The sequence below is a fragment of the Candida parapsilosis genome, contig 005807 (assembly GCF_000182765.1).
Source record: "Candida parapsilosis strain CDC317 annotated contig 005807".
Taxonomy (NCBI): domain Eukaryota; kingdom Fungi; phylum Ascomycota; class Pichiomycetes; order Serinales; family Debaryomycetaceae; genus Lodderomyces; species Lodderomyces parapsilosis.
The window spans coordinates 971903-993356 of NW_023503280.1; the positions used below are offsets into that span (position 1 = coordinate 971903).

General features: G+C 39.9%; 7 protein-coding genes and 1 pseudogene across 8 annotated transcripts; 3 read left to right on the forward strand and 5 right to left on the reverse strand. All coding sequences in view use genetic code 12, as the record gives it.

Moving 5' to 3' along the window:
- Window positions 1–449: 449 nt before the first annotated feature.
- Window positions 450–1916, reverse strand: CPAR2_804410 (uncharacterized protein; the record flags this gene model as incomplete). The annotated part of the gene is made up of 1 exon (XM_036808316.1): window positions 450–1916. One exon carries the CDS (start codon window positions 1914–1916, stop codon window positions 450–452), a length of 1467 nt encoding a protein of 488 aa, XP_036665065.1.
- A 163-nt stretch (window positions 1917–2079) lies between these two features.
- On the forward strand, window positions 2080–2457 carry CPAR2_804420 (uncharacterized protein; the record flags this gene model as incomplete). The annotated part of the gene is made up of 1 exon (XM_036808317.1): window positions 2080–2457. One exon carries the CDS (start codon window positions 2080–2082, stop codon window positions 2455–2457), a length of 378 nt encoding a protein of 125 aa, XP_036665066.1.
- A 526-nt stretch (window positions 2458–2983) lies between these two features.
- Window positions 2984–4909, forward strand: CPAR2_804430 (uncharacterized protein; the record flags this gene model as incomplete). The annotated part of the gene is made up of 1 exon (XM_036808318.1): window positions 2984–4909. One exon carries the CDS (start codon window positions 2984–2986, stop codon window positions 4907–4909), a length of 1926 nt encoding a protein of 641 aa, XP_036665067.1.
- Window positions 4910–6629: 1720 nt separating this feature from the next.
- Window positions 6630–7446, reverse strand: CPAR2_804440 (uncharacterized protein; the record flags this gene model as incomplete). The annotated part of the gene is made up of 2 exons (XM_036808319.1): window positions 6630–7377; window positions 7433–7446. The coding sequence occupies 2 exons, from the start codon at window positions 7444–7446 to the stop codon at window positions 6630–6632; spliced, it is 762 nt and encodes a 253-aa protein (XP_036665068.1).
- Window positions 7447–7627: 181 nt separating this feature from the next.
- CPAR2_804450 (uncharacterized protein) lies at window positions 7628–12784 on the reverse strand (the record flags this gene model as incomplete). The annotated part of the gene is made up of 1 exon (XM_036808320.1): window positions 7628–12784. The coding sequence occupies one exon, from the start codon at window positions 12782–12784 to the stop codon at window positions 7628–7630; it is 5157 nt and encodes a 1718-aa protein (XP_036665069.1).
- Window positions 12785–13243: 459 nt separating this feature from the next.
- CPP1 (tyrosine/serine/threonine protein phosphatase) lies at window positions 13244–15193 on the reverse strand (the record flags this gene model as incomplete). Its single annotated transcript, XM_036808321.1, has 1 exon — window positions 13244–15193. One exon carries the CDS (start codon window positions 15191–15193, stop codon window positions 13244–13246), a length of 1950 nt encoding a protein of 649 aa, XP_036665070.1.
- Window positions 15194–17389: 2196 nt separating this feature from the next.
- CPAR2_804470 (proline racemase family protein) lies at window positions 17390–18400 on the reverse strand (the record flags this gene model as incomplete). Its single annotated transcript, XM_036808322.1, has 1 exon — window positions 17390–18400. The coding sequence occupies one exon, from the start codon at window positions 18398–18400 to the stop codon at window positions 17390–17392; it is 1011 nt and encodes a 336-aa protein (XP_036665071.1).
- A 976-nt stretch (window positions 18401–19376) lies between these two features.
- Window positions 19377–20870, forward strand: CPAR2_804480 (annotated as a pseudogene; the record flags this gene model as incomplete). The annotated part of the gene is made up of 1 exon: window positions 19377–20870. A coding segment is annotated over one exon (1494 nt).
- Window positions 20871–21454: the final 584 nt, after the last annotated feature.

The following is a 21454-nucleotide window of genomic DNA, read 5'->3' on the forward strand; positions in this document are numbered from 1 at the left end:
TATTGAACAACCGAGTGTCTGGTGAATTGAGTGTCTTCACTAACAATCCTATGTCTTTTATGATAAGAACGGAAAACGACACATTGTTCCTTGTCTAGACACCATTCCTTGATCAATGTATACTTTTCGAGTATTGATTGATTCATGGTTGGTTTAGCAAGACCGAAACGACTCCTGCGAGTGAAAGCGTATACTCATAATTCGCATCGGCTTCTTTCATGGAGTTAACGCAGTTCTCTTCTCATACACAATCTACAACGACGTGGAAACTTTTTATTCCTCAAGAGCCAACAATCTCCTTCAACTTTGACTATTTTGAGAGTATAAATTGCGTGTGGGTGCAAACTGTGGCGAGGCGCTACCATGCTCCCCTTACCACGTTTGGTACGTATCTATATCCAATCCCAACATAAAACTATCATCTTTAACTATTCTATACAGCTCTATATTCACCTTTCCTCATCAACTAATCTCACTTCCTCTTCCTCATATACCACCTGGCCATCCCTTTTCAAACAAATCATCAACAAAACTACATTAAACACCCCCAAAATGAAAAAGGGTCCCAAAACCCATACATCGGCTAGTAATCCACCAATTAGTGTAATGATCATAATACCAAGTCCACCAGCAAAACTGTAAAGACCGCTCAATGATCCCATGATTTGTTGGGCGTCTTCTATTCCACTTAGTATGCTCATACTACTGATGATTAACCCAATTTGCGATAATCCAATCACACTTACGCCAAGAAAACACCACACGGTCTTGGGGTTATAGTTTGTTATGGTGGTAACCAAACTTACCCCAAAATTTCCCAAAACACCAAACAACCCAGCAAGGGCAAGAGTGCGATATTTGCCGACTCTGCTTGAATCACCCAAATACCCCCAAAACGGTGCAGACACTAGGGCAACGGTTTGTGCAACGCCAGTTAATATGGCTGAAAAGATGTAGCCGTCATAACAAGTCATTTTACCCGCCCAGTTGTCCTTTGACTTGCATTCGCCAACGTTGTAATACCAATTGTACACTACCAAGGGAATATAGAGAGTAGTAGCAACGGTGGTTGACCTAGCCACAAATGCACCAACAAAAGCCACTTGAGCTTCCTTACTGTGTTTGGAAAACTGTATTCCCTCTTTGAGAAAGTGGCCATGGTGTATACTTTCTGGCTCAACCTTTGGTTTGTACAAAAATATAAAAAGGATGGCAAATGATACCAAGGCAAACACCATAACCACGATGTACGAACCTGCAAGAGCCGATTTCATATCAGACCACTCTGAAAACTTCACTGGCAATGTGACTAGTGTAGAGACAGAAAATATAGCTCCAATCCCTGTGGCAACGCCCATAATAGCTGCAAACTTACCATTTTTGCGCGGTGCGTTCAGCACCAGCACCTCCCCCTCCCCCTCCCCCTCATCATCATCTTTTCCCCACAACTTTTTAAATGAAAAGTCGGACATTGAAAGTTGGTTCAACATCACCGTCACCATGCTCATGCACCCAGTAACTCCCAAAGCAAACACTCCCCTAAGAATAAGCATGGTTGGTATTAAATTGCGATTCAAGGCATACCCAAACAACGCCAATGCAATGACAATAAAACTGAAACTTTGGATTATTCTGGCACCAGCAAGCCCTTGAGAATTCAATATATCATTAACAGCTCCTAGTATCGGAGCTGTCGACATGGAAACGATCTCGTCAAAAAATCCTAATCCCCCAACAATACGCCCGATTTTTGTGTCCTTGTTACTGCCTGGTTTAGGTTCGATCCCAATAACTTCCTTGATATAAAATGGTTGAGTAGATGTGAGGAAAACTATTGCGGCTATACAAGCAAAGCCTGCATAGTTGAATGCTATGTAATTCCATACAGTATAGTTACCAAACTTCTGTTGCATCATCGTTGTACCTTGGAGAAAGAGAGTAGTGAAGGCCCGAGATCGGGCATTGGAAGTGCTACCATTAAATTTATAAATTTATGCATGCGGCTCAACACAATTGGAAAGGTAATCAATCGATTCTAAGTAAATCACAAGGTAACCGTAATAAATAGCATAGATTTGGATGTATGCTAGAGTTTCATTCATTAGGTCAACAATTTTTGAAGAAGGTTTAGGCTTGGGAAACTACACTGATGAAGAGGTTGATAGAGTTGCCAATTTGGTTGCTGCTGGTAGGGAAAGCAGTTTATTGACGACCATTTCCAATTTGACTGCTTCAAGAGCTGAAACTTTTTGGGCTTCGATCCAACACACCTCGGTTGATGTTGGCATGTACGCTTTTTCAAATTCCCCATACTTGATGCAAAAAGTGTTAAACACCAAAGATGGCTTGGCTGGGTTCCATGAAAACATTGACTTTAGTGTTTTCATCAAATCCATTGCTGAAATTGATTTAGGCGATGTGACAGAAAAGATTGCTGATATTGCAATTGAGTACTAAGAGAATGTTCCCCCCACACACACACACACACAGACACACACGTTGAAAAAACAAAAAAAGTTGTTTCGGTTTGAAATAGTTTTGATTTTATACTTTGATAAAATGATATGCCCTTTTATCTCACTATTGTTGCGAGAAAAACATAGATTGTGTTACCGTCCTCTTCTTATCTTCACGACAAGAAATTTTTCATCAAATGGAGAAATAAAATAGAAAAAAAAAAACGCCGTGAGGACATCTTCTGTAATCACTTGGCAATGTGCGTAACATCCGCACTCCACATCTAAAAGTTATTCCGAAAGCTGTATAATCTTGAAATTATGCCAAGATATTACTGTCAGCCAAGCCCGATTTAACGCACGGCACGAAAATGACACCACAGTAGGCCCAATATGTCTTGTACGCCTTTGGGTGGTGTTTACGACCAATTTCTTGGAATATGGATACCTTTGGTTTGATAGGTTGATTAGGGCATTTTTCGACTCCATTTACAGAACACAGGTATGTGAATTGCTCAACATTATATATGGGGGGCAGAAGCACCACTCCGGTTTGCTTTCCTTTCTTTCACTCGCCACCAAAGATGAAATCCAGTGCCTCCAGCGCCACCTCTGAAAAGCAAAATGTTGTTGTCCAAACAGACGAACGCAGTTTGGACGAGGAATACGATTACAGTGACCCAAACAATTACAGCACAAACTATGTTGACCAATACAATCCTAATGGGTTACGAGTTCCAACCAAAGCCGAGGAGCAATCCTTGAGAAGAGTGATTGGCAAGATCAATTTTGCCATTATTTTGATTTGTGTCGTTGAATTTGCAGAACGAGCTTCGTATTATTCTGTTACTGGTATCTTGACAAATTTTGTGCAAAGACCATTGCCAGAAGGTTCGCCTCACGGGTGGGGTGCACCGGCTTCAAACAGTGGTAGTGAAAGTGCTGGTGCGTTGGATAGGGGATTGCAGACTGCTAGTGCTTTGACCAACTTGGTCACATTTTTGGCTTACGTTGTGCCATTGTTTGGTGGCTACTTGGCTGATACCACTTGGGGAAGATGGAAAACAATCCAGTGGGGTGTATTGTTTGGTGGAATTTCGCACGTTTTGTTTATTGTTGCTGCCGCTCCCAGTGTCATTGCCAATGGCAAAGCTGGTTTGGCAATTTGTATTCTTGCTATATTCACGTTGGCAATCGGATCAGGATTCATCAAACCCAACCTTTTGCCGTTGATGTTGGACCAGTACCCAGAGTCCGGAAACAGGGTAAAAGTGTTAAAGAGTGGTGAAAAAGTTCTCATTGATAGGGAAAAGACTTTGGAAAGTATCACGTTGGTGTTCTATTGGTCCATCAATATTGGTGCTTTTTTCCAGTTGGCAACATCCTACTGCGCCAGGCGTGTAGGCTTCTGGTTGGCGTTCTTTGTACCATTGGTACTCTACCTTGTCATGCCAATTGCATTCTGGTGGGTCAAACCGAAATTGGTTTTTGAAAAACCAAGTGGTTCAATATTAGGAGTGGTGCTTAAAATTCTCATTGTCTCATTTTCGGGCAATTTTATCAAACGTGTATTCGATGGCACCTTTTGGGAATATGCCAAACCATCTGTCATGAGGGCTAGGGGCCGCGAAAATTTCAAAAAGGGTTCCCCAATCAACTGGACCGACCAGCACGTTCTTGACGTCAAACAAACTTTGGACGCGTGCAAGTTGTTTGTGTATTTCATCTTTTACAACTTGGCAGACAATGGATTGTCCTCAGTTACCACCTCATTAGCAGGGGCGATGGATTTGAATGGAGTACCAAATGACTTGTTCAACAATTTCAACCCCCTTTCAATCATTGTTGTGATTCCGATTTTAGACTACATCGTCTACCCACTTTTGAGACGGTACCGCGTCAACTTCAGACCAATTCATCGGGTGTTTCTTGGATTTGTGATTGCAGCTCTGGCCCAAGTTGCTGGAGCTGTTTTGCAGCACCGAGTGTATGAAACTTCGCCATGTGGCAACCACTCAACCAACTGTCCTGAACCATCACCAATCAGTGCTTGGCAGGCATCGTCATTTTTCATTTTAACTGGTGCGTCAGAATGTTTTGCGATGGCCACTATATATGCACTTGCGTACACCAGAGCAGCTCCAGCTATGAAAGGAATTACCACAGCACTATTTCTCTTCACTATGGCAATCAGTGCCGCTATCAGTTTGGCTGTAACTCCAGCGTTGAAGGATCCTCATTTGGTCGTGGTGTTTGCAGTTGTAGCTGGTGTTGCATTCTTGGCTGGTGTGGTGTTGTTGATTCACTTTTTCAATTTACACAAGACAATGGAAAAAGAGGAACAAGAAAGAATTGCCATGGGACAAGAAACATCCGAAAGTACTAAGTTGGAGGATTTGGAGCCAATCAGTAGTGTTCACCCACCATTGGATGTAGTGACCTCTAAGCAATAAAAACATACGCTATACTACAGCGCGTTCCCAGGAGGTTGCGAAGGCAAAGAGAAAAATTTAAAATTCACCATCTGAGTTACAAAAGTATTGCCTACAATGGTGCTACAATAACGTTGGATAGTATTCTCGTTTAGCTAATATGAACTGTAAGTGTTGGTTTTATCGGATAATGGCTTCTTTTTCTGTTTCTTTGCCTCTTTTGCTTCCCTTTCCTGCTTTATCTTCTTCAGTCAAAGCTTAATCTCCGATGATGGTTTAGCATCATCATCGATCTTAAACACTCGAAATTGGAATTAATTTTTCGTAAACTTTTCCAATTGCTCAATGCGGGCTTTTAAGTTATCTATTCTCTTATGCTGCTGTTTAATATTTTGCTTGTCAAGCAATACGGAGTTGTTTTCTTTTCGTTTTTTGGCTTGAATATTTCTTTCAGTTGACACCGAACAATCCTCCGGGTAAACCACCCCAGAGACCTCATTTATACATAATTTCGTATTCAAAGAAGCAGGTAGTGGTGCATTTTTATCAACAACGAGGTCAGTTTTCCTCGTTAGCTCGGGATTGATCGAAAACCATTTATTTTTCAACTGACCACAGCACAAATTTTCCAAAACCGCTCAAAGCGTTCTCCTTTTTCATATTCTCCGTTCTAGAGGTAGATCAAAGCTCTATGAACTCATCTTTTGGCACAATGAGTTTCTTTTCTTGGACAAAATAATTGAAAAGAATGCCCCTCTAACGATCTTTAATAGGTTTGAAGACAAAATCGTTCAAGGGTTGCATCAAATGCAGACTATGGGCTGGCACGTAAACCAGGATCACTCTGGCTTCATCTAGGAGCAGTTTGAGCGTGTCGTTGTAATGTGTGAAGTAATTATCCATGATCAAAATTCGGTACCCCTCAGAATTTTCTGAGGGACATATATGTTCCTCTCCCAGTTCCGAAAGGTGCCCGCAGTAACCCAACCTCTCTATGTTACGGCGTAAACTCCTTCTGTGCTGTTGTCGGTTGAAATTTGATTGCTCACAAGCGTTTTACTCTTGGAGTTTTTAACCTTTTTCCGTCGGCAGAAATTGCTTCCATAACAGTGATTATGTCCTTGATATCACCGTTCATTGTATACTTGCCATTTTTCTGACTATCCCTAACAACTTTTCGTTTTCCAGTTTGGTGTTACAAGACACCTGCTTCGTTTATATTACGTTGCGACTTTATACCGCTTTATAACATCAATATAATATTCGAAAAAAACTTGAATACCAGATAAAGAGACCCGGTAAATTCTATTCTGCGCTGTCAGTTTTGCTGATAACATACTTATCCATGGAGATTTTTCAATCACTTAATATGGCCAGTTATGTCCTAGGTGTGGCTCATTACCGAAAGCTTTCAAAATTTCTTCCCAAAATCCTCCGTTGATAAACCTTCGTGCTCGGTATCTGCGAGTTGTACCTGTCCGAGAAAGAAGATATCCCGCTACTGAAGTAAAAGGCGTGAACGAACCAAAACTCCTCAACACTCATCCTGAACAAGAGGGAAAAGATTTTTACAGGTAACCTTAATAGAACTTCTCTTTAAGCTTTATTAAGGCATTATACATCGTTAAATATAGAGTTGAACTATCGTGTTATGACCGTATTGCATATAATCCCCTCGATCACCTAGTACTTCGTCGTAATAATGTTTTCATTAAAAATTTAAATCTTATCGCGCACTATTTTACTCTGTTCTATACTTAGTATTACCGACGGTGTTTTTACCACGATTGGGCTTTCCTTTATTAAATGTTTTCTTCACATGTCTTCCTCCTTGCTTTTTGAATTTGCCATACTTTTCCTGTTTTTCCCTCAATTTACGTTCTTTCTCTTCCTTCTTTGCAATGGCAGCCCGTTCAAGTCTTCGTTCACGACAAACAATCCTACTTTGTCTCTTTTTTCTACCTGGTCTATTTTTCTTTTTACGAGCTTTCTCCTTTTCTAGCTCTCTCTCTATAAGAGAATTATGTTCATTCAAGTTGATTAGTTTATGCAGATTTGGTTGGATAAAGTATTGCGCATAAATGTCATTCGCTGATACAGCCACTTGGGCAAATTGTAGTTTCTCTTTTGGTGTGTATGATGCAAAGTAATACGATTCAGGACGTTCGTTATTTATTCGTTCTTCTGAATGTTCACGTAAGGAGATTTTCTGAATTGGTTGTTTGATTTTCAATCGACCTCGATCACTGGAGTCATCAGCTTCTTTTGGCTCAACAGTCTGGATAGTGGTCGCCGATGCGAACAACGGAAACGCAAGCTCTTCTTCTTCTTCGATACCCTGTTGTTGGTTGTCATCCTCTTGAGGTGTAGCAGAGTTATCCACTTCAACAAACTCAAACTCCATATCTGGCGGCATGTAACTCACACCATCAGAGTCTGATTCGACTTCTGACCCTGAATCCTCATGATATAGGCTTTGTCTTGAAATTCTATACTGCGAGTTAGTAAAAGACACAAGTGTATATGTTTCAGTACTTGACATACTTTTGTTCTCCCATCATTGAATCTTTCGTTGTGAGAGGTACACACTCATCATAGGAGAATCTTTTTCTTTCCGCTGACTTTACACAAAAAGTGTTAAACACAGGTAATATTACAACATTAAAAAACAAGTATAAAATAAATAGGCACAAACACTGAAGTTTCATCGACAACTTTCATTTCCTTGAAACCGTACACTTACCAAAGTGGATTGCAAGCAGCTTTAACCGTTTTGAGAATATCCTTTCTATAGCTCAAATGAGGTGGAATAAATCTTGGCAACAGTTTCACATTGACATCACTTCCATCAACACCATCAGTTTGTTCTTTAAACTCCTCCTCATTATTGTTTACCTGGGCCGATTTATCGGCCAAATCATCAAATCCCCGTAACGAGTCCAACAATACAGCCACAGGTTTCAGTTCATTAACTTTATGGTAAACTTGAGGAAATTGGCGTTCAATGATTGCCTTTATCTCATCAGTATATGGAATGAACCTCATTAGTAAATTATCAAACAACTGCTCACCTTGCTTGCGAAACTTGATGATTTCCGCAACATTGCTCAACTTGTGATTCATTCCAATGAATTTATAGAATAGCTTCCATAGTTTGACTTTATCATCTGATTCAACATTGAGGAAAGGTTGTTCTTCATTGATAGTCAATTGAGACTCAATTTCAATAAATTTAGTTAATGTGAGCAACGAAAATTGGAGATCCAAAACATATTCAACATCATTGATGACAAATACATATAATGGCAAATACTTGGCAATTGAAGCGTCAGTAGGTTGAGAGTTCAATTTCAATTTTCTCAACCCAATAGGATAATAATCCAACAATTTCTTTTGAGTTATGGCGGCTTTTTTAGCTTCCAATAGCTTCGATTTGCGCTCCAATTCTTGTGCCAATTTCAAATCCTGTTCGCGTTTCAATTCAGCCAATTCTCGCTCTTCTTCGAGTCTTTTCTCTTCTTCTTCCTTCTTCTTCAATTCTTTTTCCTTTTCCAATTTGAGAAACATTTCACGACGTGCCTTCTTTTTGGCTTCAACCTTCTCTTGCCATACGCGAGCTTCTTCAGCACTCTTTACTTTTTGTTCCTCTAGTGCTGCAGCTGATAATGTTGGCTGTGATGAGGGAGGTGGCGAGCGAGCTTTTACCTTGGCATCAGCAACGTAATCATGAGATGGAGCGGTGACCACGTTGGGTGAGGATGTGGATTTCTCAGAGGTGGTCTTGTTGTTGTGGTGGTTGTGCAATTTGGGTACAGTTGAGTCACTAGGGCTGGGTTTCAATGCTGCTGTTGATGCTGAAGGGGTTAGTTTCTTCTCAATTTGTTTAACCAGACTCTCCGATTTTGCCTTCTTCAACAGATGATCAAATGAAACTGGTTCATGTTCGTGTTTTCTTTTCTTCGGTTCTCCCTCATGATGAATTTTCTTGGAATGGTGTTCTTTATCATGATGTTCATGACGAGATGGCTCAGACACGTATTTTTCCTTCTTTATCTCCTCATCCATGCTGATCTTCTTGGAAACATTTTCATTTGCATGGCGGTGATCGTTTTCATGCTCTTCAAATTTCACCTTCTCAGGTTCTTCAATATCCATTTTATCGTTCTCATCCTCAACAGCTGCTCCAGGTTCCTTTTCATCAACAAAAGGTACTTTCGATGAAGGACCTACTGTCTCCTCATCGTCATCCTCATCGTGAACGTCATGGTTCTCCCTGTCGTCCAGTTCTTCATCCGACACAGGCACAGAAGGAGCCCTTGACGTAGCTCTAGAAGTAGCTCGTGAAACAATTCTCGAATGCACAGCAGATACAACCTTGGTCCCACTTTTCTTCTCCATTGCTTCTTGAATAATTTCAACTTCTCTTGGATCAAAATGTGGAGAATGTTGAACAATTTGTAACGCAGTTAATCCATCCTTTTTTCTCGTCTTGAATGGATCAGCACCTTTGGAAAGCAATGATTGTACGACATCAAAATGACCCCTCCCCACACTGGCTAATAATGCCGTGACTCCACACTTGCTCTCGGTATCTATGTTATAAGGCGTTGGATTCAAGCCCAATATGATATCAATTAACTCTGAATGACCATTCCTTGCAGCAAGGATCAAAATATCGGGCTTGTCTTCAAGACTATTCCCCGCAACGAAATGACTAGCGACAACTTCCTTTTGATTCTCAGCAGCCCATTTGAAAATTCCTTTACGTTTAATCAATCCAGCAAAATAAAATTCATTAGGGTCGTCAATAATCTCAAATTCAGTTTCTTCTTGTGGACCCAGTTGTGACGTAGTTACAATGGTTTTACGACCAGTGTATTTGCTTGTAGCTTCTTCGAGAACCTTGATGATATCCTCATAACCTTCTTCATCGGAATGTTCATTATAAATCTTGGTCAATGCGGTGAACCCATCTATATTGAAAATAGTTGGATCAGCATTATTCTTCAACAAAATTTCTACTGTTTCAAGATGCATATTTTCAGCAGCGTCAATTAAGGGTGTCTCACAATCACCAGCTTCATCTGCTTTGGCATTCACATTAGCTCCATGGGCAATAAGAAGTTGAACAATTTCAACGTGCCCTTCTAAAGCCGCTTCATGAAGACATGTGAAACCACAAAAGTCCTTTTCATTAGCACTGGCACCTCGGTTTAGGAAATCACGAACATCTTCAATGTTTCCCTTTTTACATGCTCGTTGTAGGAGTGATCTTCCACTTGAATCGCGTTTGACTTTGTATGGTGCCTTTTTTATTGCTTTCCCGGAAACGTTTTTTTTTTCCTTTGATTCAATGGATGTTGCGGATCTCGGCTCGGGAATAGATGCCTTCTTTTCAGTGGACTCATCATCACTTGGTTTTTGCGATCTCTGTGGGTTTGCTTCTTCCTCAGCATTGTCTTCCTCAGATGAGCTGATGACTACCTTTTTCTTTTTCAAAGTGTGCCTATCACTATCAAAAGATTTCCTCTTCAATAAGCTTACACCTTGGTTCGAGCGAGGTGATGGCGTACCGATAACTGTTTCAGCCTCGGACAAATCATCCTTGTCTTGAGTAATTGAATATTTGTCCATGTCATCATCCTCCTTTTCAGCGAATGAATGCTGTGGTTTCTCTTGCTTCGATACCACTTTCACATCCTTGGCTTCCTTTTCTCCCGCTTCATTTTCCTCAGGGATTTCGGGCATAGTGCCAATATCGTTGAAGTTGAAATTAGTATCAAATTCAGATTCATTGACAGGTGATAACGTAGAAATATCTTCGCCATATGAATCAGAACGACTCAACTTGGTTCTTGGAGTACTTAAAATCTCAGTCTTGTCAGTGGTTTGCATTTCCTTGTCGTTGTCAAGCTGGGTGTCTGAGTGAATTTCCGCAAACTTGACTGAAGTTGCCGCCTCCGGTGTTTGCTGCGTTGAGGCGTACTTGGACTCATCCTTTACATCATGATCATTCGACAGAAGCTCCGGAATGGAGTCTGGAATCCCTTCAATTACATCTTTCATATCCTCATCCACTTGGTCTTTGGGCTCAATTGATTCTTCGATGTCCTCCTCATCATCTTGGGCCATTTGTTCAATTGACTCTTCCACCCTTTCATCTTCTCTATCACGCATCCTTGTAACGTTGGAGTCATTGTCATCAACAAAATCCTCTGTTACTCCATGCACCTTTTCCGACAACAGTTTCTCCGAATTTTCATTTTCCACTGAATCCGGTTGATCAGTTTCTTTGTGTTTTGACTCCTCCTTATCCACATACATCTTGACATCCTCCATTATATTGGTAACGGGTATAACGTCGTCTTCCCTAGATCTAGAATCAGCATCATCCACCTCAACTTGGTTTGAAACCCCAGCACCATTTCCAAGTCCATCGGTACTCACTTTCTGATCCCCACTGGGTGATACTGATACATCCAATTTGGTTGCAGACTCAATTGCCTTCTTTTTAATTTTAGATTTCTTCAAGTAATCACTCAATGATGTTTTTTTCATACCTGTTGAAGTTGATAATGCTGATGAAGAAGACGTTGAAGGTGGTGATGATTCAAGCACTGCTGGTCCGGACTCGATTGATTCAGGCTCTTCTTTATACTGGTCTCTACTCGTGTCGCTGCTTGTCTCTTGATGCAAATTCATATCTTTTGGCGATGCACTCGTCTTTTCGTTGTCGCTTTGTCCAGTCTTGCTGTTGTCATCTTTTATCTTTTCATCCACCTGGGGAGCATCTTCCTTTGAACTTGTTTCCCGATCCACCGTGTTTTCAAGTTCCACTGACTTGGGCACATATTCACCAATTTGCTCACGAATTTTACTCACCAGCACCGATTCATGACCCAAAAGGGGATCTATATTCTCATCCAGTTTCTCACTCTTTGAAGTAAAATCACCTTTAGCCCTTTTTGGCATTTCATGATCGATGTTTTCTTTCCTATCTTCATCTCGTCTCGAAATATCGAAAATTGAATTTGCTCCGGTGACTCCATTGTTACCTATCAGCTTCCTTGTGATGCTTTCAACACTCGACTTTCTAGATGAGCTTCCCTTGACATTGCGTGAGGTTGTTGAAATGAATGGTTCAGAATCAGGTGGACTCAACTTTGATGACACGACATCCACATCTTTTTCATTACAAGTAGGTACGGTAGAGGTCAGCTCATCTAACTCTGATTTTGAACGTCGTTCATCGCGATATCCGGAACTTATCGATGTTGTATTCGCATTGGTATTAGATTTGGCAGCTGTAGCTCCACTTGAACCCGTCACTGGTCCAGCACGGGATATAAATTTCTCTCCACTTTTTGAATCCAGTGAATATTTTGAACTTGATCCATATCTATGAAGTAGGGGAGGACCACCTTTTCGAATCGCTGACGCACTTGTTGATCCATAGTATGAACTTGATCTCTCACCCATGCCTCTATAATCCTTACTGCGTCCATAATGGCCCAGCGACAATGAGCTTGATGCTGGTGTTATTGACATGGAAGGTTTTGCATCGCGTGGTCCAGTTGTATTTGACGATTTCAGCAGGATATACGAGTCGTTGTATCGTGATCGACTACTAGCTGTACTACTAGCGTACCCCGCTCCGATATAGTAGTCTCTACGACCGTACCCTGGACCTTGACCTGAGGATGAAGCTCCTCCTGTTGATGATGTGAAGTTCTTATCTCTAACTCGTGATGTTGAACTAGGCGCTGAAGATGTGTTAGACGCAGACGAAGTTGTAGTTCCAGTTGTTGTTTTGGAATCGTTCTTGGCCTGCTCATGCAACTTTCGTGACGAGTTGTTGTTGTACCGCGGTGTATAATGAGTACTATTGTATGACATGGTGTGAGTTGATTGTAGTAAGTTGATTATCAAAGTTTTCTAAAATCTTGTAGACACAAATAGGTGTAGTGATGTATGAGGTCGTTGCATATATACAGATCGGAGGCGGTACAGTTATGGCCTTGTGTTTGTATTCGATGAGCTATCTCCCTTGTTTCTGCTTTTTCGTGGTGGTTTTAATGTGGAAACTACCAACTATTTTGGCTGTCTGGTTTTGGTTGTCACTTCTACATTAAACTTTTGAGGAAACGTTTTTTTTTTTTCAGAAATTTAATGTCGTGCGCGAATGCCCAATTAATCGTATACGAACTATAAACCCTTTTACTACGAGGATCAATTCTACATTTATATTCTAAGTCTACAAAAGATGCAACACGTATTTGTTTAGCAGTTTTACATTGGTATCAGCTAAATATTCGGAACTAGACATTTCCTCTATAAAAGCACCTAAGCTTACCCTCACAAGCTCATTTGAGTTGGTGAGCCAGCCAACAATTGCAGTGTACTAAACTCTGATTTATTCAATTTATCACCAAACTCCATCAACTCAAAGATCAAACTCATATTGGGACATATGCGTTCACATTTATCCACGGTAATACCATCAGCTTCTCTTGAATCCAAGTTAGTCAAAGTACCATTCTTCAACATTTCATAAGCGGCATTAACGCCAATACTAAACTTCATCATATAGTATGCCACAATTACACAAGCACTTCGACTAACTCCACACTGGCAATGCACAAGTATTTTAAGATTTTGCAGGTAAAACCAATCAATTTTCTGAGTCAATGCCATCAAGTCTTTGGAAATGGCAGATGTATGAGACCATGGTAAATGTACATATTCGCGCACATTTGGTTGTTGGTTTTCAAAATAGTGAGACAAATTGGCGCACTCTTTGGCAACATTAATGACCAAGTTGTATTGATTTATGTCAATCTTGTCTAATGGGTCTGAATAAAGAAATATTTTGGAATTGAGAACATTTCTTGGCCCATTAGGATAAGCATTTATTGCAGAAGTTTCCTGAAGCTCTTCCGGGGCATGAAATTTCTTCGAGTTGTAAGTTACACTCTGTGGAGTATTTGAATGCAGGTACGAATTGACATCATGTTTATTGAAATTTGTCTCCAATGGCGACTCAATTGACATTTTCTTGATATTTCGCAGCAATTTTGTTGGCGAATTGTGTTGCTGAATTTGTACCGCCTTTCTGTCCAATCCCATGGGGCTTTGTAGCCTAGGTGGCGTTGACAATGGTGATGCTTTGGAGTTTGGTGCAAACGGAGGTGGCATTGGTGGTTGTATACGTTCGTTGAACAAATCTGTGGTCGCACTTTGTAGCGGTATTTCGAGGTTTGTGTGCAGGCCAGTGATTTCCAGGGGAAATTTGTAAGGCTTAGTAGGAGCAGTAGTGATGCTATTGGTATCCATGTCTGACTCCATTTGGGATTGCACTTGGTGATGATGCTGTTTAGAATTTTGTGGTGGTAAAGTTGGAGTATGAGTAACTGAAGGAGTTTGTAGTGCATCCTCAGAGTATATCGTATTGTTGTGGAATAAGGGTTGGGCAAAATGAAGTAGGTGCAGCTTATCTGACGAGGATGAGGTTGTTGTTGTTGTTGTTGAGTCAGATAATTTCAGCCTCTTTGCCGCAAGTGTGGAATGATGCAGTGGGTTGGACGAGCCATTTGAAGCATTTAAATTTAATGATAGATTCTTCATATTTTTATGCATGTTGAACGAGTTTGCTATTCTTGAGTGTTTTGGAGAATAGTTGATCATTCCGGGTGAGGAGGGTATCGAGCCTGTAGATGACACTGATGAAATTGATGAGCTATAACCATGAGAAAGTACATTGCTTGGTGGTTGTTGAAACGAATGTACATTTCGAAGATGTTGTTGTTGTTGTGGAGGGGATATTGATGACATATTTACGCGATCAACTCCAACTTTTCCATTCATTAAAGATGTAATTTCTTCCTCTGGTTTCGGCGATGATTCTATGTTTGAATTCGAAATCGACTCCCCTAGTTCCAGTTGGGAGTATTCAAAACTGTATGGACGATGATGGTCATTATTTCGATGATTAGGCGACGTCTGGTGGTGATGCACCTTTGCGATTGAGTTTCCATTTGTGCGCGTATTGAGTTGGCCATTTGGTGATGATATATTGTTTCTCGCCGTTTTAGTACCCGGCTCTGGTTCAAGTGGCATCATATTATCATGTGAGTATCTGGTTGGTGTGAAATTCTTGATACTTTCAGCAGCAACAGCAGCAGCGGTAGCGGCGTTGAAATCCGATGCGTGAGGTGTTGAAGATTCAAAACTAAACTTGGATACTGATCGACGTATGTGGTTACTAGTAGTGGTACTAGCACAAGATGAGACCCAAGGAGTAGACATACAAAGACAGTTGTGTTGGTGAAGTAGGTGTATTTTGATTGTGTAAATTTTTCTGCTATTTGAAGGGCGGGGTGTCGTTCACGGGTATCAAGGTAGATGAAATTCACAGCAGGTTAAAAGTGAAAATTAAAAACTTTGTAGATAGCTTTGGTTGGGTGTTTGCAAACGTGGAAGGTGACTCTGGGATGTGGTATGATACTCCTAACTGTCTAAAATCGGTTTAGGTTCGTGTGATGAAAAAAAAAAGAAAAAACTGCCCGGTAACTTTGGATGTTTCCAACAGATATGGGTTATCTTGTGAATATAGTGTTTGGCTGTGTATGTTGAATACTTGTTATAAAAGAAAGTAAAACGGATTTGAAAAGATTAATCTGGCGATCTTTCCTTTTCCTCCTTTGGATGGTTTAAATTTTTTAACATTTTCTAACAGAATTAAAAATTAAACGTGTTTGAGGTTTTTGTTACTTATTCCCAATTTTCATGCATATAGTGTTAAAAGACAGTTTACACTAGCATATTATGTATGTATGTTGTCATATACAAAATATAAATGATGGAGGAAAAAAGAAAAAAATAAAAAAAAAGGTCGTGTCTAGCACAACATTGATACATTTTGCATATCAAACATGATACATAACTGTCAAAAAGTCACAGGCTTGCAACATGTATATAAATGATAATTCCAACACTAACTACCAGTGAAGAAGTAGGGTTGTAATAAGAGTGACCATGTATAGTGCATTGTATAGAAAGAGGCAAACGAAGAAAGTATATGACTCTATTTCTAGTTTGTACTACACTTTCAAATATATAAATAGAAACAAGGAAAAGGCTTACCACTGAACCACCTTGTTGTGTTGCTATTTTTATCTTCTTCTTCTTCGCTCCTTGATAAAACGAATTGTCTACTCTTATCCTTGCTGGTACTGCAACGACCCTTTCGTGTTTTCTGACTGACCTCAACCTCATCTGTCTTCTTACGCCCTGTATCAAAGTGTTTCGGTAGTACCTAAAATTAGAATTTGTCAAAAAAAAAAAGACTCTTGATGAATAATTGATCTAGAACAAAAATATTAAAGAGAAAGAGAGAACAATAAGAGCGCAAAATTACACTATATGATTAACAAAAGGATAGTTAACTTTTATTGTTCAAGTTTGCTCATAACCCATTGAACACATATATAAAGCAATATCTCGTAAAAGCGTTGGTTTTATTAGTTAATTAACACACTACTTTTGTTAATTCTAAAAATAGACACTTGCATCTTAGCAATCAATCACAACACCGTCTAAGCCGACTTTATGTTTGGTGTGATCGAAAAGGGGATTCATGACTGTGTGTGTCGTGTCAGCCCACTTGGTCATATATCCGACGTCATTTACTCAATAGAAATAAGACACTGTACATATCATTGTTTGTACATACTGTAGAAGGGGTTAATTTGATAATCATCGAGTGTAGCAATGTCTATTTTTGGCATGTCGCGAGAAGGTTAATCGCGACAAAATACTTTATGTGATTCCTACCCCACATTCAACACTACTGCATTAAAAAACACTTGTCCAGCTTGTACAGATGGTAAGTCTCAATTAGTGCTCTATGAAATGTGGCATATGCGTCTTTGTTTCAGATAAAGCGCTAATCAGGGGTAAAAAAGCAAAGTACAAGTCGAAGTATATATAACAGTATGTGCATACTCAAATTACACCAGACCAATAAGTTACAATTTGTTCCTTAAGCCAAGAAAATTGACACTACTTTTTCTCTCTTTCTCTTCGTTTTAACTCACGATACAGGACAACTCAACAAAGAAATGTCCAATGTCCAATTTACACGACACGACAATAAGAGACGCAACTATGCGCCTCTTATTGTTTTTGCTTTCCATTCCTTAATCAAACATAAGTATTGGAAATGCAACGGTCCTTTTGTGGCAAACGCCCTTATCTTACAATACATACACGGTTGCTAAACAAGGGACCACAGAGGCAATACATTTTTTCTACTTTTGAATCAAGCTAATAACATAATCTTCATAAAACAGTACATAACTGATCAAAATCCTCACTGTTTTGAGTAAGAAAGGAAAAAGAATGACGGGTACTTCGTTTTAGAGTATTTTCCCAGCTGGAGACGGACTCCAACAAACAAGATCAGCAGATACTGGAATTTATTGCATTTTCAATAACTCTTCTTTATTCTCTCACTAGAAACCCCTTTCCTATTTCATCATCGGGATCAACAATCCAATTAGCATAACCAATAACATTTGCATTACCTTCAACTTCAGGAATCACCGCATCAAACCCATGATATTTAACTTGTTTGACAACTTTAGCACTGAAAACAGACCCAACTATCGATTCATTGGTAAAAACTTGTCCTACTTGTAATTCACCTCTGGCAAACAACTGTGCTGCTCTTCCTGCTGTTCCTGAACCTGTGGGTGATCTATCAACTTGTCGATCGGCAAAAATACACACATTGGATTGACTAGCACCACCATCAGGTGAAATATTATCAATTATGGTACCATACACGTGATTAATTTCGGCAATTTCTGGATGAACAACTTTATATTTCTTATTAGCTGCTATTTTCACTTCATTTCCTAATCTTCTTAGCGTTTCAACTTGTGATAACCCAATTGGAATATCCAATGAAGCGGAGTTCATATAAAAGTAAAAAGCACCACCAAATGCAATATCTCCAATTACTTCACCAAAAGAAGGTGTATCAACTGTAGCATCCTTGATATACATAAACGAAGGCACATTGACAAATCGTACATTGCCCACTTTTTCCCCATCCCATTTAACAAATGCTTCAATAAATCCACAGGGAGCATCAATACCAACTCTCGTCTTTGGTTGTGTACGCTCAACCCACCCCAATTTCACTGCCGTTGACGCCAAAGCAATTATTCCATGTCCACAATGGTCACTGTACCCTTCATTATGCAAGAATATCACCCCAAAATCAGCATCATCACTAACAGAGTCAACCAAATATCCTCCATACATATCAGCATGTCCTCGTGGTTCATACATGAGAAATTTGCGGATTTCATCGTGGTGAGTTTTGATCCATGTTCTTTTAGCAACGATTGTGTCCCCCTTCAAACGAGGTAATCCACTTGTCACGATTCTAAATGGTTCACCGCCAGTATGTGTTTCAATTGTACTAATTAATCGATCTTGATTCATTGCGGTCCCACCACTTTTTTTTTTTTGATCGAAGTTGATGAAAACTATTTCATTTTGGGAACTTGCCAATTATTATAAATAAAAACAGATGCAATAATTTTAGCTTGAGTTATGGATACCACCCCTCATTTTTTGCTTCGAACAAATGGATTGCGCTTTCTTACTCGCTATTACCCCTTTTTGGAGTTTGACTCGAGTCGAGTACTAAAGATCTACACAAACAATAAACGAGTTTCGCATCAACTCACATGATATTTTCGATTCTGTTGCCTCCATTGAGTGTGATTGGCAGTTAACCGGGTTCTTATCGCTTCAGTTACCCATAAATCCTGACGTTCTTCCATTGAAAAAAGCAAAAATCGACAATCGTTGTGTCTATACCGAAACTTTCAATATGGTCCCCGACAGAGTGAATTTAAACTTTGCAAAGACTAAAAGTAATTAACCCCCCCCTCCAATATGTTGCTAAACCTGAAACAAGTTCATAACTCGTACGAAGCTAATGGCGTGACAAATTGTGTGCTCTGAGGTGGGTTTACATAGACACCTTTTATCCAGCACCCAAATCTCTCCTAAAGCAACTATATTGTTACCCTCTAGTTGGGTATAGCTTCTGCCAACCTAGTTGGGATTTTGAATTTTCATGTCGTAAACGTTAAAACCCGCGAATCATAGGTCAAGCTTTTCTTATTTGGAATGACTACGAATAGTTCTCCTCTTTCAACATGCCATTTAGTGTCTAAGCGGCTACATTCATGCAGCATCAAGAGGACTGTCTAAGACAATATTTAGCAACGTTGGGGCTTTGAATTGATGTGGTAACTGTATCCACATTGTTTTGAGCGCACATGTCTCTCACCCCACACATCTTGCAATGGCTCTTCAATCGACCACTTAAATAGTTGATTCCCCATCAATATCCTATCTCTGTTACTTTTAGTAATGCACCCACCTTTTGCTCATACAAGTATCAGTTATGCCCACAGCAGGAAAAGGTGATATCAAAATCTCCGAATCGAAAATCAAACACGCGAACGAACTTTGCCCAAACAACGATGACTTATCCAGTGTTGGTGCGCATTTGGACTTGGAAGCATCACAAGATCAACTTGAGGAGCAAGAAGTTTTTCAAATCGCAAAGCAAGATGGTCCCAATTTCCGGGGAGTGGGAACATATGGCGCCGCGATTTTGATTGCCAAGTCTCAATTGGCATTGGGCGTGCTTGGTTTACCTGCGACTTTGAATACTTTGGGGTTTTTACCAGGTTTAATTTGTCTTTGTTGTTTATGCTTTCTTTGCACATATACTGGGTTTACCATCGGGAAATTTAGAAACAACCATCCTCACATTTATTGCATTGATGATGCTGCCTATATGTTATTCGGCAAATGGGCTCGTGAATTGATGGGGGTAGCTTTCTGGATCTTTTACATGCTATGCTATGGATCCGCCGTGCTTGCTATATCAATTGCATTTAATGCCTTGACTGAACATCCAATATGTACCGTGTTTTGGGTGGTTATTGCTGCAGTTATCTCAATCATGCTTGGCGCTTCAATCAGAACAATGAAAGTGTTGTCGTGCTTGGGGTATTTTGCCATGTCCAGTATCGTTGTGGCGGTTTGGATAGTTGCCGTTGCTTGTTTAGCTCAAGATGAGCCTGCAGCTGCTCCTAAAGGTGAACCCATAAACAAAATGATTAGAGTTGCTTCACAGGGAATTCCATTCAAAAAAATTGCCTCAGCTGTTGCAATTCAATCATTCTCTTTGAATGGTACTGCGTCATTCTTTTCAATTTAAGCGGAAATGAGAGATCCAAAGCAGTATGGAAAATCAGTCTTGATGGGACAAAGTTTGGTCATGTTCAACTATATTATTCTTGCAATCATTATATATGCCAAAGTTGGACAATATGTGGCATCACCTGCACTTGGGTCCGCTGGTAGCTTGATTAAAAAAATTGGGTACGGCATTGCTCTACCCGGATTATTTTTTTCATCCTTTTTTACCGCTCATCTTGCTGCAAAATATGCCCATATTCGTATACTTAGAGGCACAAGACATTTGCAAAGTAACACAAAGACACATTGGATTACCTGGCTAAGTATGATGTTGCTCGTGGGTATTGCTGGATTTGTGGTGGCTGGCGCAATACCATTTTTTGATAATTTGTTGGCATTGATGGGTGCCCTAATCGGAACTTCATTCACATTCTTCATTCCCGCTTGTATGATTTTGTACGAGCTTGGAAATAGTAAAGTTCAAACATATGAACTGCCACTTACTTGGTTTAGGAGATCAAAAAGAAAATTTGCCAAAAACAAGGTGCCGGTGTTCTTGGCCACCATATGTATTGTTCTTGCTGTTTTTATCTGTGTGGGTGGACTTTATGGAGCTATAGCATCTATTGCAGATGGATATGCCAATGGAGATGTTGATAGAGCATTTTCGTGTAGAAACAATGCTTAAGAAACACAAAAATGTTTCATATTCTCACTCTGCGTCGTAAACGTTATTGAACACATAATAACTACCGAGTACGGTTCCCAAAACACTTCCCCAATAAATAACTTGAGTTGCAATCAACATCACAATAGCCCTTCTTCTAGAACGTGGATACCGAAAGCGTCTAACATTGGTTGCAACACCATTGCTTTCTGGCGTATTACCCAAATCCTGCATTTCATAATTTTCACATTCCGTTGCATCATTAGTAGTGGTGAATTGATTATGGTATATATCATCAAATGGTTGGTAGAAAAGAAATACATATGAAGATGATGTTTTTAGTATACGATATAAAATCACGATTAGAGCTATTACATTAGGTATGGCACTGACGTTAGTGCCATACCGTCAGTGCCATACCTAATGTAGCTGGTACAGAATTTTGTCAATAACACTTGTTAACGCCATTTGGGTGAAATTAATTTTTGTGTGGCTGTGTAGTACTTTAACTTTGATTGAATCTCTGATTGTAATATTAATGTCCTTTGACTTGATGATAAGCCTAAGCGGCAATCAGTACTTGGGTAGTGTTGTAGTTGTATAGT